Source organism: Gallinula chloropus (genome assembly GCF_964237585.1).
Source record: "Gallinula chloropus genome assembly, chromosome: 12".
NCBI lineage: Eukaryota > Metazoa > Chordata > Aves > Gruiformes > Rallidae > Gallinula > Gallinula chloropus.
Genome location: NC_140097.1, coordinates 13,074,694 through 13,094,335, shown reverse-complemented (window position 1 = coordinate 13,094,335; position 19,642 = coordinate 13,074,694). Strand labels below are relative to the sequence as shown.

The window sequence follows — 19,642 nt, the reverse complement described above, 5'->3', positions numbered from 1 at the left end:
AGTGACTAAAAACACTAAATGAAAATAAACTCTTCTGCAGCAGGACTTGTCAGCCCCTGCCTGACAGCACTTGGGAAGACTCTTCTCAAAGTCATTCTCCACAAGTTGGTTTTGTTTTGGTAAGGTTTTTTGCATCCTCCTTCAAAAATCTCTAAAAACTGACCACTGTCAGAAGAAACAGGACAGTTTCCACATCTGATTTTGTGCAGCAGCTACTCTGTTGTAAGGTAGATAACACAATTATTTTTATCATCCTACCAGGAAGGCTCCTAGTTCTCAACATCAATAGTTCAAAACATCCTTCAAAACCAAACCTCCAAGTCTTCTACTGCTGAATTCTGCTGTCATGCAGAATTGGGGACAAAGCCAACCTGAGGTTACAGACAGGCACAGCAGGCGAGTAAAGTGGAAAAATCCTGACAGCCTGATCCTTAGAAGGAGAAATTTCAGCTTTCTAACTCCACATGGAGCCATCACATTCATTCACTCCCAGCCCAACGCCTCCGACCTACCAGCGACCACACTCATGGTGACCATCTCCTCTGACAGCAGCAGGGAAAGCCAACTGCCACTTCAGAGCTCCTCCCCAACTCAGCCCCTTACCGACAGCTTTTCTCCAATACAGACACACACACATATGTGGGTATACAAAGATACCTAAGATGCCTGAGTTGGAAGGTTTTAGCATAGTGGAAGGAAAATAAATAAATAAAAGTCAAGGTCTGCGTGTATTCAACAAATAAAAGCTGAATTATATAAAAGCAACAGCTAATAAAAAAGATTGTTCTGTGCTGTGTTTTCCATCTTTCCAACCATTATAGGAATAAAATTATCCACAGAGAAGATCGAAAACCTTTTTCAAAACTAATACAATTAAGCTTTATTACACTGTTTCAAGTACATTTCTCTCCTCTCCCTTCTAGCCCCCTCCACCACCCACTCCAATCTCGACTAACGGTTGGAGGCATTCTTCTATTTTATTACCAGCAAAATGCTCGTGTTTAAGGGTCAGAAACTATTTAGTGTTCCAAGAGAGGAAAGAAAAACCTGTCCTTTTCATCTGCTTGCTTTTGTACACGTAAAGAACTAGGAGACAGTTTGTATGCAGATCTGCAGTTTGAATAGGACCACGGGCAAGCAACCTAAGTCCCCAGAGAAGATCCCGCGCTAAAATACCCGTCACCTTGCTTAAAAAGTTACCCTGCAGCAAGGGACAAGGGCCTGAAAATAGGCAAACACAAAATACAATCAAAGGCTTCAAAAAGAGGACGATTCAGCCTGGGCACAAAACTTCTCCCCACCCCTCTGTCCATAAAGGACAGACACACATACACATTTCCCCTGCAGTTTCCGCTTCATGAAACCAGATCCGGAGAGCTGAATATAATAGAAGCACCCAGCATGAGACCAAGAAATTGCAAAAATTCCCTTTGCGTATGAACATATGGACAACTGTGATAATTAGAACGATAGCTGCTAGATTGTTTGCAATTTCACTGAACAATCCCCATTATCTAGAAATAGAATTTAAAAATCTGAATGCAACGCTGAGTGGTAGTTTTTAATAGTTTATTTTTTAATGAACTGTATGGATTAAAGCCTTGCAAAATGGTATCATGCAAAAATTGCTCGTGGGCATGTTTTACCATCAATGGTTTAAAAAAACAACCCCAAAACTGTATGGACAATCATGCCAGAGCAGGGAATGAGAAGGGGAATAGATATGCCAATAGTTTTCTACCATTTCTGTAATCTGTAATTTTCCCATGTTCCACATTCACCATCATACTACATGTTGGTAGTAAAGCTGATTGAATTCTCTGTCTCTTTACAGCCTACCTTTTCCATTGTTTGCATTTCTTTTCAGTCACATACAAGTCAGATGTGTGCAACTCCCTGTCAGGAGGTCTAATTGCTTCAAATTGGAGAAGATTATTCTCCACATTTATTAAAAAATAAAGACTACTTATAACATTATTTCATTGTGCCAGGAAGTGAAACACGCCTTGGTTCATAAGGAACAGCATGGCTGCTCCTATTTTTATGGCATCAATTTTTAAAAACTCATCACAGTAAACAATTAAACAGAGAAGCAAATCCCACGTTTAGGGGAGAGATTCAAATCCCTAAATGGATTTGCAAAGGTCATTTCAGGCTTAAAAGATGCTTGACGGTGTCTCTTTAAATCATGCTCATTTCCAAGGCTTATCCAGCAAGAAGCCAGCAGTGCGACTGCAGCACCACCCTTTGAACTGTTGGGCTCCCCAGAGAAAAATTAATAATGCAACTTTAATTCGTATTTATAGCAAGATTTATGTCGGGTTTTCTTAATTTAGGAAATTATTTTGAACAGAAGGCATAAAAGAGGGAATTTGTTTTTTAGCTTTCACTTAAGTTTCACAGTGAAAAAGAAAATAAGGTTTTAATTACTTTACTGGAAAAAACCCATCCAGTCAAAAAAAACCTTGTCTTTCAAATGCAAGTTGTTCAACAGATGTGGTTTGTAGAGCTTTTTCATCACCTAACTACGTAAGAGGTGCGGGACAGACATGCTGGGAGCTGATAGCTCCAGGTTTCTCATATCTCTTCTCTTTGGATCCACAGAAATCCGCATCCAATACCATTAGTATTCAGAGGGCACAATTACAAGACAGCTTATAAGGCCTTACCTTCCTCTCAATGCGGGCCAACTGCTCTTTGTAGAAGGCCTCTTGCCGCTTCAGCTCTGCCTCCCTGCCTTGCAGCTCCACGGCCTGGGAAGAAGAAGAAAATAGCATCAGCAGAAGAAATGAAAAACAAACAGTGCAAGTGCAAGGACAGCACATGGGATGCAGACTGGAAGGAACTAAAGAACTACTTGGAGCTGCTGTATGGGATACCTCCTGGTGGAACTACAAACTGCCAGTATTATAGTTCCTTTCGGATTACTCCCCAAGCTTGAAGCTCTGATTATTTTCACACTCAAACTCATAACTTTGATTTTATTTCTCCTTATTAAATGAAAATATATAATAATAGAACACTGACACTCTCCAATTGCCTTTTTCCAAACTCTACCTCATTCAAGCCTTTGTTTTTCACAATCACAATGTTTATTACTCTGCTTCAATGTTCCCACCTTACCTTAGAAATAAACCTCAAATCCTTCATTTTCTAAACACTTGCCCCTTGGAGTATCAGAAAGCTTCTATAAATTTATCAAATCCCTACAATCACGAGGAAGAGCTGGAATAGAAGTCCATGTTTTAACTTTTTTATTGAAACCTTCTCAAAGAGCACACACTCGCTTTAATATACATCCCCAAGACTACCCAGATCCCTAAGTACTCTCTGCATACACCACCAGCACCCTGAGTTCCTCTGCCTGGGTGCTGCAGATCTGGAGGGAGACGACTGTCGGAGAATTCCCCTTCCATCTTCCAAAAGACAACTGTGTCACCTCCAACACAGCACACCTGGTATACAAGCAGATGCTTAAGCATGACCTGGTCATCAACTAAACAACAATGGATCGTGTGGTTACAACAACAGCTTTTGTCTTTTAGCTCTTGGCAACAGCAGTGCTTCATCAGATTCCCACCCCCAACTGACCTAGCATTAAGACAACACGATATTGATGGACCCAAACCGAACTTTTTATGCTTCAAAATAACAAGCAACAATAGCAAGAAGAATAGCATTTGGTTTTCTTCACCCCAAAAATCTCTGGGGCCACATGAAATTATCACCAGGCAATACGACCTTTCCAAACTCGAATTAGTAGTCTGGTTAACAGGAACACAGACCCTGCTAATCTATAGCACCCCAGCAGCATTGCTCTTAAGTATTAACGATGATGGTACAATCACAGAAAATGCTGGTCCAATATGATTAAGCAGCTGGGACAGAAGCATCCTTGTGGGCTCAGACCTGTCATTTTACGGCCAACAGCCATTGTTAATGAGAAAAATTACATCTGAAAGCCGGTTGCTGTGCATTTCCTTCTTTCTACTCCCCTGCTGATGGAAATACAATGGTATAATAGGGCTTAGAAGAGATTTTAAGCTAGGCAGTGAGGGATAGTTGATAAGCAAGCAAGAAAAGGAGGAGTACATGAAACGGGTTTTGCAGGGTGGTGGTGTCTGTTTGTTTGGTTTTAAAGGAAAAAGGAGTATTTCAGTTCCCATGTTTGTCATCCAGCCAACAGGGCCAGGGTAAGGCACAAGCACACAGACTCACATCTAAATCCCCTTGGAACTCAAAGGCACTCAATTAAAGGCAAAAATCTCTGGCTTTGGTTTAACCAGTGCTGCTATATACCTTTCAGACCACAAGCTGGCTGAAACAGGATGGGGAGGGGGATGAGAATCAGGCTACCCTGACCTAAGAGATATCACAGAAACAATAGGGATGCTGATAGGTGCTTTAGAAGTGCCAAAATTATTACATTTCAGCGATAAGAGAACCAAAGCTATCCTTCTGAACCAATGTCCATGTTCTATACAGAAAAGGAATAAACAATTTCAACTGAGATGAAACAGATGTAAGAAGGCAGGGTGGTCTGGTGGATGACCAAAGGACCCTGATTCTCCTGCTGATTTTCTGCATAACACCCATAAAATCAGATTACCAAACAAGTGATTTGCATTTCCTTAAGGAGAAAAGAAAATAAAGAGAAGAAAGAAGGGTAACATAGTACCGACCTCTTGGCACAATTCAGATGGAATGTGCTTTTGATGCAAAGTGTATTTCAAGGAGGAAAAGGAAGTCAAAAGATCAACTCTTAAACATGCAAGAAAGTTTCTCCTTAATCTAAGTAAACTATGTGGCAGTGCTACTCTCCTGGGTAGCAGAGTATTCTGGGAGCACAAAACCAGCATGTGTAGCAATACTGGTGGGCAGGAGGCTTTATTCTGTTTCTGGCAAGACATGGCTGTGCCATCTCTGGAAGGGGACACAAAGCAAATACCTAAGCTCTCAAGCAGGATGCTCTCTCACTAGGAGGTGCAGCGATCTGTGTGATAGTGACCCATGGACTCCCAAGCAGAGGTAACTTGAGCTGGGGTGCTTACAGTGAACAATGCCTTCGCACCAACACGCCCTGCAGCAGACACATTCTGTGAGTGACTACTCCAGGGCCTTCCAGAGAATCAAAACCAGCTCTAAGGAATTTCTCCCATCCTGTCGCCCATTATCTCCCACTTATCACCCATAAGTTGTATGATGAACCAGACATGGCACAGAAAACTTTCACTTACAACTCAAACATATTTTCCATGTCTTGCTTGTTTTCAAGAGCTGTTGATGTTCCAGTGCATTGAAGTATACTATTTGTGACAGATCTGCTTGAAAGTTGCTTTCTGTTTCCCTCTATCCCCAGCTGTTATTACCAGAAACTTTAGTACACTTTATGATGATGTTTGAAGTATGAATGGTACAGTCAGAGCATGTGTCATTTGAAATATTCACTGTTCCAAACTGGGTTAGGCAACAAGGGACACTTTGTATGAATACAGGGTATTTATTAAAAGTTCCTCTAGTCCTGCTGTTTATTCCCTACCTGAAGCCAGAAGCCTGTGATGTCCCAGACAGAACGAGCTGCTATGAAGATGATTAAAATTTCACAGGGGATTGAGATTGCAGGGCCCAAACAAAGCATCAGATACACTTTTCACATAAAGGCCTTTAGAACTGAAGACAGAAGGAGAGGGGAAGACATGCATAACAACACACTGGTTTGAAAAGCCTCCATCAGACAGTTGCATTTCACATCCACACGGCAGAAGCTACATCTGAGCTCAAACATATCATGCAAGAGATGACCAGCCCAGAGATGACATCTAAGAAACTGTAGAACACACTGCATGATGTCCAGAAGCATGAAGACAGAAAGAAAACAGAGGAAGGGGAGGAAGAGCACCATTAGTTTAGAACACACACACATGCACCCAAAACTTAGAAAAGTAGCGTGGGACAGCACGTTTTTGCCAGAACGAGTGTATGCAGCAGGCACCTGCCCTCCATTCAAAAACTAAGTGTTAAGATATATTTGGGAACTGCTCAAATCCCCTGTGATGTGTTAGAAGTTACACCCGTGGTGCTCTCAGGACAGGACAGTGCAGGTACAGTACCAGCAGGCCATTACAGCTCCCACGGGCGCGGACCCAAGGACTGGTCGGGGGCTCTTTCCAATTCTTCCTACATTTTACCTTTACACTTTTTGCACAGCCCGAAGTTTTTCAGGTTCTCTCAGTGCTGCTTTGAACAGTGACAAGGGGCAAGGGCAGAGTCACGTGCAGTCCTCTGCCTCCTCCTCTCCCTTTACCAAGTCGCCCATTTAGATACAACCGTGAAAGCACATTTCTGAAGCTACGTGTTACTGGCTGGAGTACAGAATTCCAGCACCGGCCTGTGAGCTGACAGGCAGGCCAAAAGAAATATTTTACAAGCCTCTTAATTGAGGTAATAAAATATTATCGGTTCATTCTCTGTGAACAAAGCCAGACACTCAGCCTCATCCTGCGCTGACACCACCATGCAACACATCAAACTGTGCCACTGATCTTCTAGAGCTGGGCTTCAGTCTAGCTACATCCATTTGCAGATTGGCTTTGGCTTTGCCCACCACAAAGTATCACCAGATTTTCATTATTTTTAATCACAGTCCCTTCTCATCACCTTGTTAAACATGAAAACTAGGAAGGAAATCTGCTCGGGGAAAAGGGCTTCTTGGCAGGGTCAGGTAACAGTAGGGAATGTGGCACCCAGGAATAAAGTGCAGCAATAGCACAGCCCACAGCTGACTGCTACCATCAGCCTGTCTCTCTGCAGTACTGTTTGGAGCCTGGGATTTGGGGATATGGCATGGAAAAGACCATACTGGGGGGGGGGGGGGGGGGAAGGAACCAAACACCCCCCTCTCTGCAAAGGACAAGTCATAAGGAAAGGTCCATCCCTCAATCTATAAAGAACTTCCCCAAAGGCAAGTCACAGCACTTGGCAAGATTATTGCAAAAATATTTATCTTCTTGGCAAAACACATCCACCAGTCACAGACGAACTAGTGAGATGACGCCTAGAGAATCAGTCGGACGCAATCCAGGGAAAGAAGCTACAAGGATAAAGGAAAGGGCCTTCAGTCTCTATCAAACACTGTGTTTCTGCATCACTCTGTCTCTGCTGAGAGGAGTTATCAGCTGCCCCCAAAGGTATCCAGTAACATCTCCACAGCAGCACAGCAGAGCTGTTTTGGCTGGGTACCCCAGCTTGCCACACTTCACAACTGCAAATTCTTATACCTCATGCTTTCCCGTGTCTCTTCCAATCCTGGTAGCAGTCCAGGTGGCAGGGGAGAAGAGCAAAAGCTATTAAAGGCTCCAAGATTAGAAGGAGGAATTGACAGCAATGCACCAAAGGACAGAACTAGCTCCAAAATTAGCTAGCTGGCATGTTCCTGAGCAAGCCTAAAGGGAACAGCAGAGCTGAGAGGGCAACACTGAAACAGCATGAAGCAGCCTGTGCACATCGTGCCTGAGACTGAACAGAACTTTACAGGGAGGCTTGTACCGGACAAGTAAGCACGGGGGAGCCTTGACTCAACCTCCACTTGCATCAGCAGAAACATCACCATTGCTGCAGAGCCGCCTGCCATCGCTGTTCCGGATGCATGAGGCCTACAAACATCACTTGTTTTTTGTCCTTTCTCTCATTCTGTTGAAGGCAGGTGACTGGGTTTTGTTTTGTTTGAGAACCCAGATGCAGACTCATGGCCTTAAAAAGCGGTACTGGTGTAACCTTCATTTCCTCCTGTTTCTGCTACTCTCTTAGCCAACAACACACATCACCAGATCGAGTGTGGTTTCAGCAGCTGTAAGCTACACAAAAGGAACCAGTGAAAATCTTTATAGAGGAAATAATATGCAATTTTCTAGCTGAACACCTTTTAAAATGTAATGACAGAAAATAAAATCCTGCATCTGTGCTCAGCAATAACAATCTGTACGCGCGCAGTAACAACATGACACTTGGAATAAGCAAGATCCAGACAAAAAAGAGAGCTTACCCAGGCGTCCAAATCCGCAGGCTTGGAATAAAGAGAGTGCAAAAGAGAAAGGAAGGGAAAGAGAAGAAAAAGAGAAATCAGTGATTTATGGAGGCCGCCTGCTGCTGCACAATATAGCTTTTAGGATGACAAGTTTAGAAAAGTTCCTTAAAAATGACAAGCATCTTAAACAGTGCAGCGCTGTCCCCTATTGGGAACTGTGCTACTGGAGCAAAACAAAAGCACATGCACCCCCCAAAAAATAAAAACGAAGCAGAGCCCCCAAAGACTGCTGCAGGATTGCTCTGCAGGGTGGAAGGGAAGGGGAGAGAGCTGCAAAGCAGCCAGTCTCAGGGAGTCATGCAAGATGCTGCACCACGTTTGATACGCTGACACCCACAACACGTACCAGTGAACGTGGCTGTGCTGGGCACACTGCAAAGGAGGTGGCCAACAACCACGCTGTTTCCAAATTACCTGGAATGAACAAGTCTCCCTTTGCAAGGACATTTTTTAATGCACAGGCTGATCTACATAGCAAGTCATTCTCCTTACTGCAAGATGCAGAGTGCTTCTCAACAGAAACCCAGTTGGCTGCTCAGATTTCTGACCAGATCCCCTTTGATAGGCGACTGAACAGATCTTTAGGGCATAGTCCAAACCTCTGCCAAATCCAAACTGCCTTCACCTGCTCCTTCTGTCAGCAAGCCTCTTTAGGTATGAAGACAAGAGGACCAAGCAAGACTGCAGTATCACCTCTTAGTTACCTAATACTACTTTTTACTTACACAGTAACCCAGCAGCAGCAAAGCCAGTACCAGATGATTTTGAGTAACCTGGTCCAGTGGAAACTGTCCCTGCCTATGGCAGTGGAGGTAGAAGTAGATGTTCTTTAAGGTCCCTTCCAACAACGAAAAAAACCCCCCACCACCCAAACCAAACAAATAACATAATATAAACATTTCATGCCCATAACACCTCCTTCTGAAGCCAATGCTTTTACAGGGCAGCCACAAGCTCTCACTGGTTGTCAAGGGCTGCAACCCCTCCCAGCCTCTCAGGGCTACATCCAATCTAAGCAGGAACTCAGAAAGGCTTTTTTATTATTATTATTTATTTGAGGGGAGTTGACAGGGCAGGAGGAGCTTTCTTCTTGGTCATAGTTCAGTGCCAGAGGGAGCAGACGGTAGAGCACAATATGTTTATGGGATCTGCCATCATTTTAATGGCACAGAGCGACTACTTCAGGTAACTGAGGGATGATGTGTCATCAGCTCTGCATCTCATCCATCCTCATCCTTTGCAACAGCTGAGAGGGCTGGAACTGAATATCTCAGTTTAACTGGGGGAAGCCAATTTCCCCCTTTCTGCAGACAGGTTTGATATAGCAGCATCAAGTCCTTGGCTGAACAAGCCAATACACAACAGGTGTTCACCAGTAATCACTGACCCATCTTGACAAAAGCCTGATTTGAATAACATTTTTCTTCCTGCTGATTTTTACAGTCAGGACAGATGTGCTTAGTTTTGTTTTTGCATTTTAGCAATTGCAAGACTGTCTGTCCTCAGCAGATGGACAGGAGGAACACAGGGCTCTTTATGGCACAGGTTATTATTTCAGCAGGTAGGTCACACACACGGGTAGCACTTTACTGTATTTACATGTCACCCCTGGGGTGCCTAAGCCATTAACTGGCACATTCCTGGTGCACAAATGCTTGCCTGGCACAATGAACACTTGGTACTAACTCAGCAGCACTGGACAGCTGCTGAGAAGAGAGGAAGATGGAGGAACCAGTCCTATCACCAAGAGATGGACCCTCTTGCACCCCTGCAATATAATGCACAGAAGTAGAATTACAGTTCTAAGAAAGATAACACTGTTACTAACCACAGGATGTTCTGCAGGTACTGCCAGAAGCTTTAATTCTGTCACCTTTCAGGATGGGGGAAGATTATTACTCCAAGAATAGACATCTATGCTCCACTGAATGCAAACAGTGTTGTGTTGGGAAAAAATAGCTACATTTGCAGTGAAGCACAGACTAAATATAATAATAAAATAATACAAAAATGAAAACTTCAAGAGGGCTAAGAGTTTAAGTTTTGCTCCCTCAAAAGCCTCGTGTCTTGGTAGACATGCCTTTACCAGCACTGACTGATAGTAAGAGACACAGCATGTCCACTGATACTGTCAAAGTTTATGTACACTGTTTCAGAAAGGAGCAATATTTGGATTCCCTGCTTCCTAACCCAGTGAGTTTCACACCCAGCTCCCAGCTAGAGGCTTGTGAGCTTTAGAATCCCTGCTCTGGGACACACCATCTCTTAGCACCCTTGGTCAACACTACTGTACTCTTCTGCTGGAGCAAGGGTCCACTTCCACTTCAGCAGCCCCCTGGACAGCAGTTGCAGGAAGCTGAATAAATACCCAACTTAATCATCTGGGCTCAAAACCAAACCAAGATATTCCTCTTGACTGTATCAGAGACAGAAGATGATTGAAACAGGATCTCAGGGCAAACCAGTAGCCCTTCTCCTAGGCATCTGGTGGGGGGGAAAACACAGTCCACTCTGAGAAGACTCCAGCTAGATATGCAAGTAATGCACCTGTGCTTCCAAACAATTCACCTTTGAGCACAGATTCTCCACACAGCAGATGCTTTCCCACGCATGTATCAACAGTCCAACTGCCAGTGAAACGATGAATACAGCACCAGAGTAGTATTTCCCACATCCAGACAATTTCCAGCATCCCAAACCCATGCACATCACCCATACATCACTGCCATAATGGGCACATCACTCACATCTGTCATGGTCTGAACAAATGCAAAACTTGGGGGGGTGGTGGGGGTGTCCTCACCGGAACCAGCTTCACCCTCCGTATCTGTTACCTTGCCATAGTCAATACATCTGTCATGTAACTTCACTTCTGCATGACCAATGACTCAGGAATACAGACTATGAGCTTGGTAGATACTGAAGAGCTCAAAACAGAGTATTTTTAGGGGCACTGCCAACTTTGGGAGTGGAAGATGGAGTGGGAGATGCGAGAAATGAGAGGCAGCAGGTGCCCAAAACCCAAGACAGCTGCTGGCAACAACTTTTGCACTCATGTCAGTATCTGAAGAGCTCGGCAGCACATATTCTAACATCTTGATGACCAGACTTCATCACTGAATGAGCAAAGAGTCATTTCTTCATAAGGCAATAATCCAGCTCTAAACTTTTCCATGATGATAGGAATTAAAGCATTTAAAGAATATATCTAGACATTCAGTATCCACTCCAGACCCTTAAATGCTTCCAGTTTAGTGGAAAATTGAAGCAGTATCAATATTAAATGTAACGAGAGTCAGAGGTGTAACCAACTGACAAGGGAGAGGAAGCAGAGACACTGAACAGCAATCAATTTTGAGGAAAGGCTGTGATGAAATTGCTCAACTCTAATGTATACAGAGTATACACATTTCTATAAACATGAAGATGGGAAGCAGCAGAAAAACCCTCTGCCCTTTTATGATTCAGAGACAACTGCACTTCTAATACTTATGGCATTGCTGCAAATAGGTTTGCAATGCTAACAGTTGATAGTTTTCATTTAAAACAAAATAAAGAGAAACCTATTTTATAAAATCCAAAGTAAACCATCTGCTTTCATTGCTTGCTTTAATACTTCAGCCCATTCTCACATTCTCCTTTTCCCATCACTTCTATACATGCATACACACAGAGTTTTCATTTTGTAGGCTGCCAACAGACAAGGCATTCAATGTCTACAGAAATTTTGCAGAGAGTAGGCTCTCTAGAGATGGATGCTCAAGATGCTTATTTCTGATCGCAGGTGAGTCAACAACTCCCTCCAAATTTTTACTTCCTTGCTTAAATTCCTACTTTGACCATTGGACATAAGAATCTCCAAGTCCCTGACCAATTTAGAAAAAAAAAAAACCACCCAAACCTCCAGAGAAGGCATCACAAAATTCTGTTTTAATTATGACTTTCTATCCCAGAACATATTTCAGACCCTACTGAGTCAATGAGGTATTTTCTCATAAAGCTAGAATCAAAGGCCACTCAACTCTTCTTGGATTATTTCTAGCTCATAATCATTAATACAGACTCCCATTATGCTAGCCTAAGGGTGGCATATGGCTTTCTAGGGATAGGACAGACGGGGGAAAATAACAGTTACACATGCCTACATCCCAGTCTCATTTCTGTGCATGCATATGGGGACGTAGCTTTCTTTTGCCAGATTCTTAAATACCAAATATATTAGCTTCCGAGTCAAACATAGTACTTCAAACACAACCACTGTTTTGCAAAAAAATCAGGCTGACATGCATAATCAACCCATGTGCCTCCGAGCAGTGAAAATGATGAACTGTGTGAGTGCAGAAGGAATTCCCTTCCCACACTTGCTCCCAGACACTACATGCCATTTTTACCTGCCTCTGAACAAAACAGGTATTTATGGGCACCAGCCAACAGATACAGGTTTAACACAGCACAGTGAACACAGAGTTCCTGATGCAAGATTAGAAATCTCATTTCTTTTTATTTAAAAGAAATATTATCTCAAATCCCGTACAGTTTCAGAGAAAGTTGACTTTGGGGCTGCTTTCTTAAACACTGGCAAAGACTGTCTTAATTACACGGTTGAGTAAGAAAATTCTTGAAAGCCTTCAGTCATGGTCATGCATCCCCTGTCAGCCTCTACGAAACCTTCTGCAGGTGGAGAGTCAGGTGCACTTTCAAACACCCCAGTCTCTGTCTTTACCCACTTTGACAGTGTTGTAAACATTCCTGTTCTCCCTGCTCTTTCACAGACATACACAGAGCCCACTTTACACAGTGTTGCAGGGTCAGAATCTTTCTAGGGGCAGAATCCAACCTAACCGTTTGCCAAGATGTATGGGGGAAAGAGATCAACATTAAGTATAAGTAATAAATTAAGTAATGAACATTTAGTATAAACCCAGTGGATTCCAACACCTTACAGAAAGGACCACAAAAACATAGAGGACTTGAGAGAAAATAAATGGTCTGGACGAGTACACATACACAACCGTGCCTGTAGTAAGGAGTAAAATGGAGTCAATGTAGAAACATACAATATTATTTTATAAGAAAATAAACACTTCCTGGCTGCCCAACGAAGAAAAAAAATGAGGAAGTGAGGAACTTCAGCCGCAATCTCCCTGGTTTTCATGATCACTAGAGACACAGTCAGCTGGCACTAAACCTCCCTACAACCGGTTCCGAAAGGGTACCTCCGTCTTTGCCTGCAGCACTCCCGACATCTTAGGCCACAGCCAGTGGGATGAAAAGACTGTCAATTAAGTTGTGGTTTTAAGCTACAGACAAAATGTCCACTAGAGACTCCAATTCTTGCTTTCAAAACACTTGCAACCCACGGTGTGTTTTAGGAAGAGAATACACTGGTACTCAAATACACGCACTCTCAGCTCCTCACAAGGCTGGGATCAGAGAAAATGCTGCAAGGTTGCATCTTTTAATGAAGTCCAAGTATATCATAATGAAATCTTCTACAAAAGAAGAGTGTAGATTCAGCAACAACAAGGATTTTCAGGCTATTTCAACATAAAAATAAAGAGTACAGTTTTACAATCTCCATGGCACACCTGTATCAAGAGCAACTTGCAAATCTATGTCACTTAACAGCAGAATTTTGATTCCCATTTGATAGGACAGTTTGCAAACAGCAGTTTTCCACACCACACAAGTGCTTACCATTTGTAAGAACTACAAGAATCCAATGCTGATTCAATGCCCAATTGCTGGGCAATGCAACACACTCTTGCTCAAGGTAAGGTGGCTTGGAAGAATCAGAAGCAGGGGGATAGCATTCTCTCTTTCCATGAATGGGCAGCACCTGGTAGGGTCTGAGCAAGGATCACCAACCAGGTGTTGCTACTGTCGAGAAGAGAGTACAGACTGAGTTCACCAGGAAGAGTTAAGCAGTTTGTGGAATTATCCTTAAGAAAAGAAAATAACATTTCACTCCCAGGGAAGCTCAGGAAGCTCAAAAATTATGTCACATGCTAAGGAACCAGAAAATTATTTACTCCTGGACCTTTTGATTAGAAACAAATGCTTGAAAGTTAGTTTTAAAATAGAGTATGGTCTAAATACAGCAGTCAGATGACCTGACAGAGCAAAGATTCATGCTTCATGTGTTTGCAAATTGAAAGAGTCAATCCAGCCCAGAGTATCACAGAACCCTAAAGACAGATTGCTGTATTTATTGTAGTAGATACTATTTACAAACATATCTCCACACTGTTTGCTTCCTAATTATAGTTGGGGCACATCTAATCTTTCACTTTCTGTGTGTGCCTTTTGCATGCTACACCTCCCAAGTCAATGCAAGTAATTTTAAGAACCTGTTGATTGATTTATTGACTAAGTAAGTTGACCGGTGCAGCAGACTAGAAATAAACAGACAGGTGATTTGGTAAATATTCCTGGAGACTAGTCACTATAGGCACTGGAAAAAGAAACACTCTAAGGCAGGTTCAGGGTATTTTAGGATCAATATTAACAGTCCTTAATTTTCATTCCTTGTGCAGGCCTGATTACTCAAGTGCATTCCCCAAGAAAATGTTTTGAGATAACTCTGTATCATCCAGTATTAGCTACCAAATTCAGCAAGCTGGCAGAAGTTCAGCTCCTATTACCAGAAACAATGCTAGGAGGGAAGGGGAATGTGTGCAAAAGAGTGTGTTATACAAGAGATTGGGGCAGGAAGGGGATAATTCTGTCCGACCAAGACCATGGGATGGAGGAAACACGCACAGAGATCATCATTCACAGGCAGCTTCTAGTGCTTGGGACAGTTTTCTGGTGATTCTGTGGTGGGACTTCATCACAGCTTTCATCAAGCTCCAACAGCAAAGAGCACATTATGCCTTGGCCAGCACTGAAAACCATAAACCTCATCTATCAAGTATTCACTATGATAGCCTGGGTTTTGGGGTTTTTTTTTCCTGTGGATTTAATTGTGATTTAATGAGGTTTTCAATGAAGCACGTTGGCAGCTTATCATAAAACTAAACATAACTTGTACTCCTTTATACTGTCCACCTGGTTGCATGAAGAATGGTCGTCCAACACAAGGAAGAGATAGATTAGGAATCAATTCTTGCATAGGAATGGTTTCTTAAGAGGCAAATGACAGGGCCGCTAACAAAAGGGGAGGCAAAGGAAAAAGCTGCAGTTATTACTATTATTTATACAATCTTTTGGTACTGTGGTTTTGGTTTTTACATTTATCCCCAACATGGGAAAGGAATTACATACAACCAGGGATGTCAATAGCTTTTTCCACAAGCATAAAATTAAAGCAGGGAGAAAAAAATCGGGTGCAGACAAAATAAATTAGCAAGATCAAATTCCCAATCCCTCATAACCTCTCAGCATTTTTTGAAAATAAATGCCACACTTATCAAAACAACCTTTAAAATAAAAAGCTTATTTATCTCATAATATTCTCCTTCCTGCCTGCCATATAATATATTGCATACATATACAAGCAAAAGAAAAATCCACCCAAGGAAACCAACGCTCCAGCGCTCCATTTTCCATTTAGTGTTTGTTATACACCCACAGAGACCTTAAAACATTTTAAAGGATCAAGCCATCCTTCTCATTAGTACTACCATCACGTTGTTCTGAACTGTGGTCATATAACCTTTTGCACCTTTTCACTCTATTGAATCAATCTCCCCTGGCAACTTCTGGTGTGGCACTCGGCTCCCCCTGCCTCCGGCTCTTCTTCCCTCACTAATTCCGTGTTCAGAACTGTGAAGCACAAAATTAGACGTTTCAAATTAAGCAAGGAGAGAGAACGAGAGAACCTTATTAAATCAACATTAGCATCAGAGTGTCTTTAAAAGAGAAACTCAATTGTAAAATATTACTCGTCTCTGTAAAGCTCTTTACATTGACAGAAATGAGGAGACAGCAGCCGAAGTCATCTTCTTCTGCCCCCACCTTCCTCTCCAGGCTGGTCACAGTGCTTGAGCAGTAAGAGCAGGATCCCTTCCAGACCACAGCCCCAGAGGAAGCTGAGCTTATGGGACTCCAAGTGCTGGAATTGCCAAGTTAAAAGGACAAGGTCTATTAACATGATGTTGGGGAAACACACACAAAAGCATATTAACAACAAAAGCAGCCTCCCTTCTCCTCCCAAGGTTTCCACAACACTGGTTTTTCTCTCAAGTCACGTTAGGAGTTACAGTCAGTTCTTTACTTCTTACAACAAGGCAAAGAGTCATTTCAAGTTTCAGCTTCCATTCTCAGCCACCAGCAATCAACATTACTGGTGCTGATCAAACACCTTCACTTCCTGAATGTGAACCTCAAGCCAGATATCCTTAAACTCCTTTTCAAGATAAATCACTGGAGTAGCATACCTTTCTCCCTTGCAGGATAATTAGACTTGTATTTAAAGCCAGAAATCACCTGTGAGCCTGCACGGTCTTTAAACGTGACTTTCCCTTCCCACTTCTCGAATAAGAGTTGATATTTCCACCTTGTGTCAATAGAAGGAGTGTACAGGCCTTACCATGGTGCAGCAGGCTATGGACTTGTCTCTGGGACTGCCACGTAAAATAAAGTGTCTCAGCAGTGTATCGAGGGGAGGGAGAACTTGCAGTGTGTTAAGTCATCCTATCAAATGAATCCTACTAAAACAAGTTAAAATGAGTGTTCGGAGCACCCATTTAGCTGGGCAATATTATCCTGAGGGCAAGCAATACGAAACTGAAGCCAAACTCCTGATGGCAAACCAAATACTTCACAGCATTTGTAGGCAAACCAGACAGTAGCTATAGAGAAACTGAGCTGAGGCCTTTCATCGCTCCACGGCCGCCTTGTAATGGAAACTTCTGTATCAGCCAGGCACTACCGAAAGCTGCCTTCTGCTGACAGGATTCTTCCTATGCACAGACTCTGTTCCAATAGAAGGGCATTTGGAGAAGCCAAGAGCACTGGCAGTTCTGGTACCTCTTAGGGCTGTAATAAAAGTGACCACTTCCTCACCTGACAGCCGTGCTTAGATGCCATTAACTAAGCGCTAGACAAAGTGGTCCCTACACCAGAGTTAAGACAAAGTGCACCAGGGAAACAGGAAGGAGGAGGATGATAAAAATAACACCCACAAGTGACAAAAAGCTAATGTGGTTAAAGGTCTGTCTATTCAATGTGCTTGTTTAGCAAAATGAAATGCTTCATTTTCACCTCAAAGGGCAAGAGAGCAATACAAGATGGCTTGCAGCCTTCCAAAATGAAAGGCTCCGATGAAAACAAGCAATTTACCATTCAATTATAAAAGCCAAAAAGAAAAGCCAGGATGGAGCACTGAGCCTGAAAGTCTTAGGGATGCCCTTGATGCCTTTTCAGGCCAGTAAGAACTCGTAACCAAAACATACTTAACTGTCTGCTACATCTCTTTCTTCTCAGAAAGGACAACACTGAGCAACAACAGAAAATGTATTTCTTCTCTCCTCTGCTGCGGTTAATTCTTTTCTAGCCTTTCCCCAGCAGCCTGGCACAGAACTACCAGTCCCACTCCCTGCTTCTGCAGAGGTCAGCAAACAGTGCCTTTAACTCAGTGGGACAGTGGCTATAATGGCAGGTGCCTAAACAGAATATAACGGGGGCTTAAGGAGTTAAGCACAAAACATAAGGATCAAAATTATTAAACTGAGATCCCTAAATACAAACACATTCATTCATGGGACAGGATAATATTGCCCTGCAAGGCCCTCTTCTTTTGTACCCAAAACACGACAAATGCCAATGGCAGAGCATCACTTTGGCCTAAAAAGAAGGCACCCTAATTTCAGAGTGTTCACCGGGTAGAGTCTGTTCTTCCACAAATACCAAGCAATTAGTTCACATTCACAGGGCCAACACTTTCAGCTCCAACTCTCTCAGCTCTTCAGTGCCCCCATTCTGAATTTTTTTTTCAGGCAACAGTCAGGTTTGACCAGCCACACGAAATGCACAACCAAACCAACCACAAACAGTGGAGACAACTTTTGTGCCATTCCCACCATCCAATTCTGATCCTTACAAATCTTGTTAGTTTGATAACTCAGCATATACCAACCCCACAAGCAGAGAATGACATATGTAGTTGCATATAACTGAAAGCTTGGAAAAGCTTTAAAAGGAACACAGAATCTTAAAACCCCCAAAAGCATAAAGAACTAAACAACCAGAGGGTTCTGATGGGGTTTTGTTTTCTAAAAAATGCCTGGTACAATTCACCTTCAAAGACCTCAGTGATATCAACACATCATGACAACAACTTCTGGAGATAACTACTATGCCAAGAAAACTAAAGGACAAGCAAGATGCAATAATTTGTCCTGATTCACACAGAAAATACTAGACAGGATCATGACTGATAACAGAGACCCAAACCACAGAAGAAACCAAGATTTCCATCACCCGTGTATTTGTGCGGATTAATGAAAGGGAAACAGTCAGAGTGTACTGATGCTTGTGTGTTAATATCCTTCCAAGATGGCACAATCAGAAAATTATCTCAAAAGATCTAAGTATAATGGAATGAAAGGTTACACACATTTGAGATGCAGGGGAAAGAGCTAGAGCAGCAAAAAAGCAATCCCTATTTGATTCTTAAGTCTCTGAGGGACTCTGGAAGCAGCAGCGAATGATGGAAAGCCATCCACCAAATCCAGGTAACTAATACTGCTTACAGTGACTAGTTCACTCCAGGTGTCACCCTGCCACCTACTACTGTCAGGGTGGAAAATTCGCTGTAAGCACTGAGAAGATTCTGAAGAAAGAAACTCTGAGAAAGAAGAGGCAAGACAGACACAAAACCACGCAGAGGAATAGTGTGGTTTTCCCTTCCCTTGCAGTAGTAACTATCAGCTGCAGTACCTAGCTCACTTCTGAGGCATCAGTAAAACAGACCCATCTCATCATCATTCAGTTTTTCAAGCAGCAAATCAGGAATTAATATTCACGGATTCTATGACTGACATAATTGCAATTTAAAAAGGGCAATTAATCATCAGCCACACCGGCGGCTGACTTGCCAGGCTGGGATCCTTTCTCTCCACACCTGCCAACAAGCACACAGGAGGAAAAAGCATCCCATGCACACAGAGCCAGAAGCGCCATTCTCCCTTACCCCAACCCCAGACTCCACAGCATATGCTACAGTTTTTGGTTTTCCTCCCACACATGCCTGTAGGGATCATTCACCCAGCATTTCCCCCAGCAGCCCCTCCACGATGCCCAATCTCCTTTTGCCACGTGGATAAGAAACACTCTGTCTCCATGTTGTATCTCTCACATCAACCAAGAGAACTGAGGCAATGAGCTCCACCACCTCCACACAGAGCTCTCATCTCTCCTGTTTTCTTTGTATCTTCTCATGACCCAGTATTTCTCAGTGACATCTCACCCCGCTGCTACTTAGAAGCTACATTACAAAAGGTGAGAGTACAGCTCCTGAGAATCAGCTAACATGGAAACTTCAAGCCTGGCAAGTGGTTTTCTTAAGATGAGTCAAAAAAGCCACTAAGGCAGTATTTACTTCTGTGCTCTTAT

The 19,642-nt window shown here is 42.8% G+C and overlaps 1 protein-coding gene across 1 annotated transcript in view; it reads right to left on the bottom strand.

Moving 5' to 3' along the window:
• Positions 1-19,642, bottom strand: part of CHCHD6 (coiled-coil-helix-coiled-coil-helix domain containing 6) — a 109,483-nt gene that overhangs the window by 69,659 nt on the left and 20,182 nt on the right. The window contains exon 4 of the mRNA XM_084269662.1: positions 2,670-2,753. Coding sequence (XP_084125788.1) covers positions 2,670-2,753 — 84 coding nt within the window. The remainder of the gene's footprint in view (positions 1-2,669; positions 2,754-19,642) is intronic.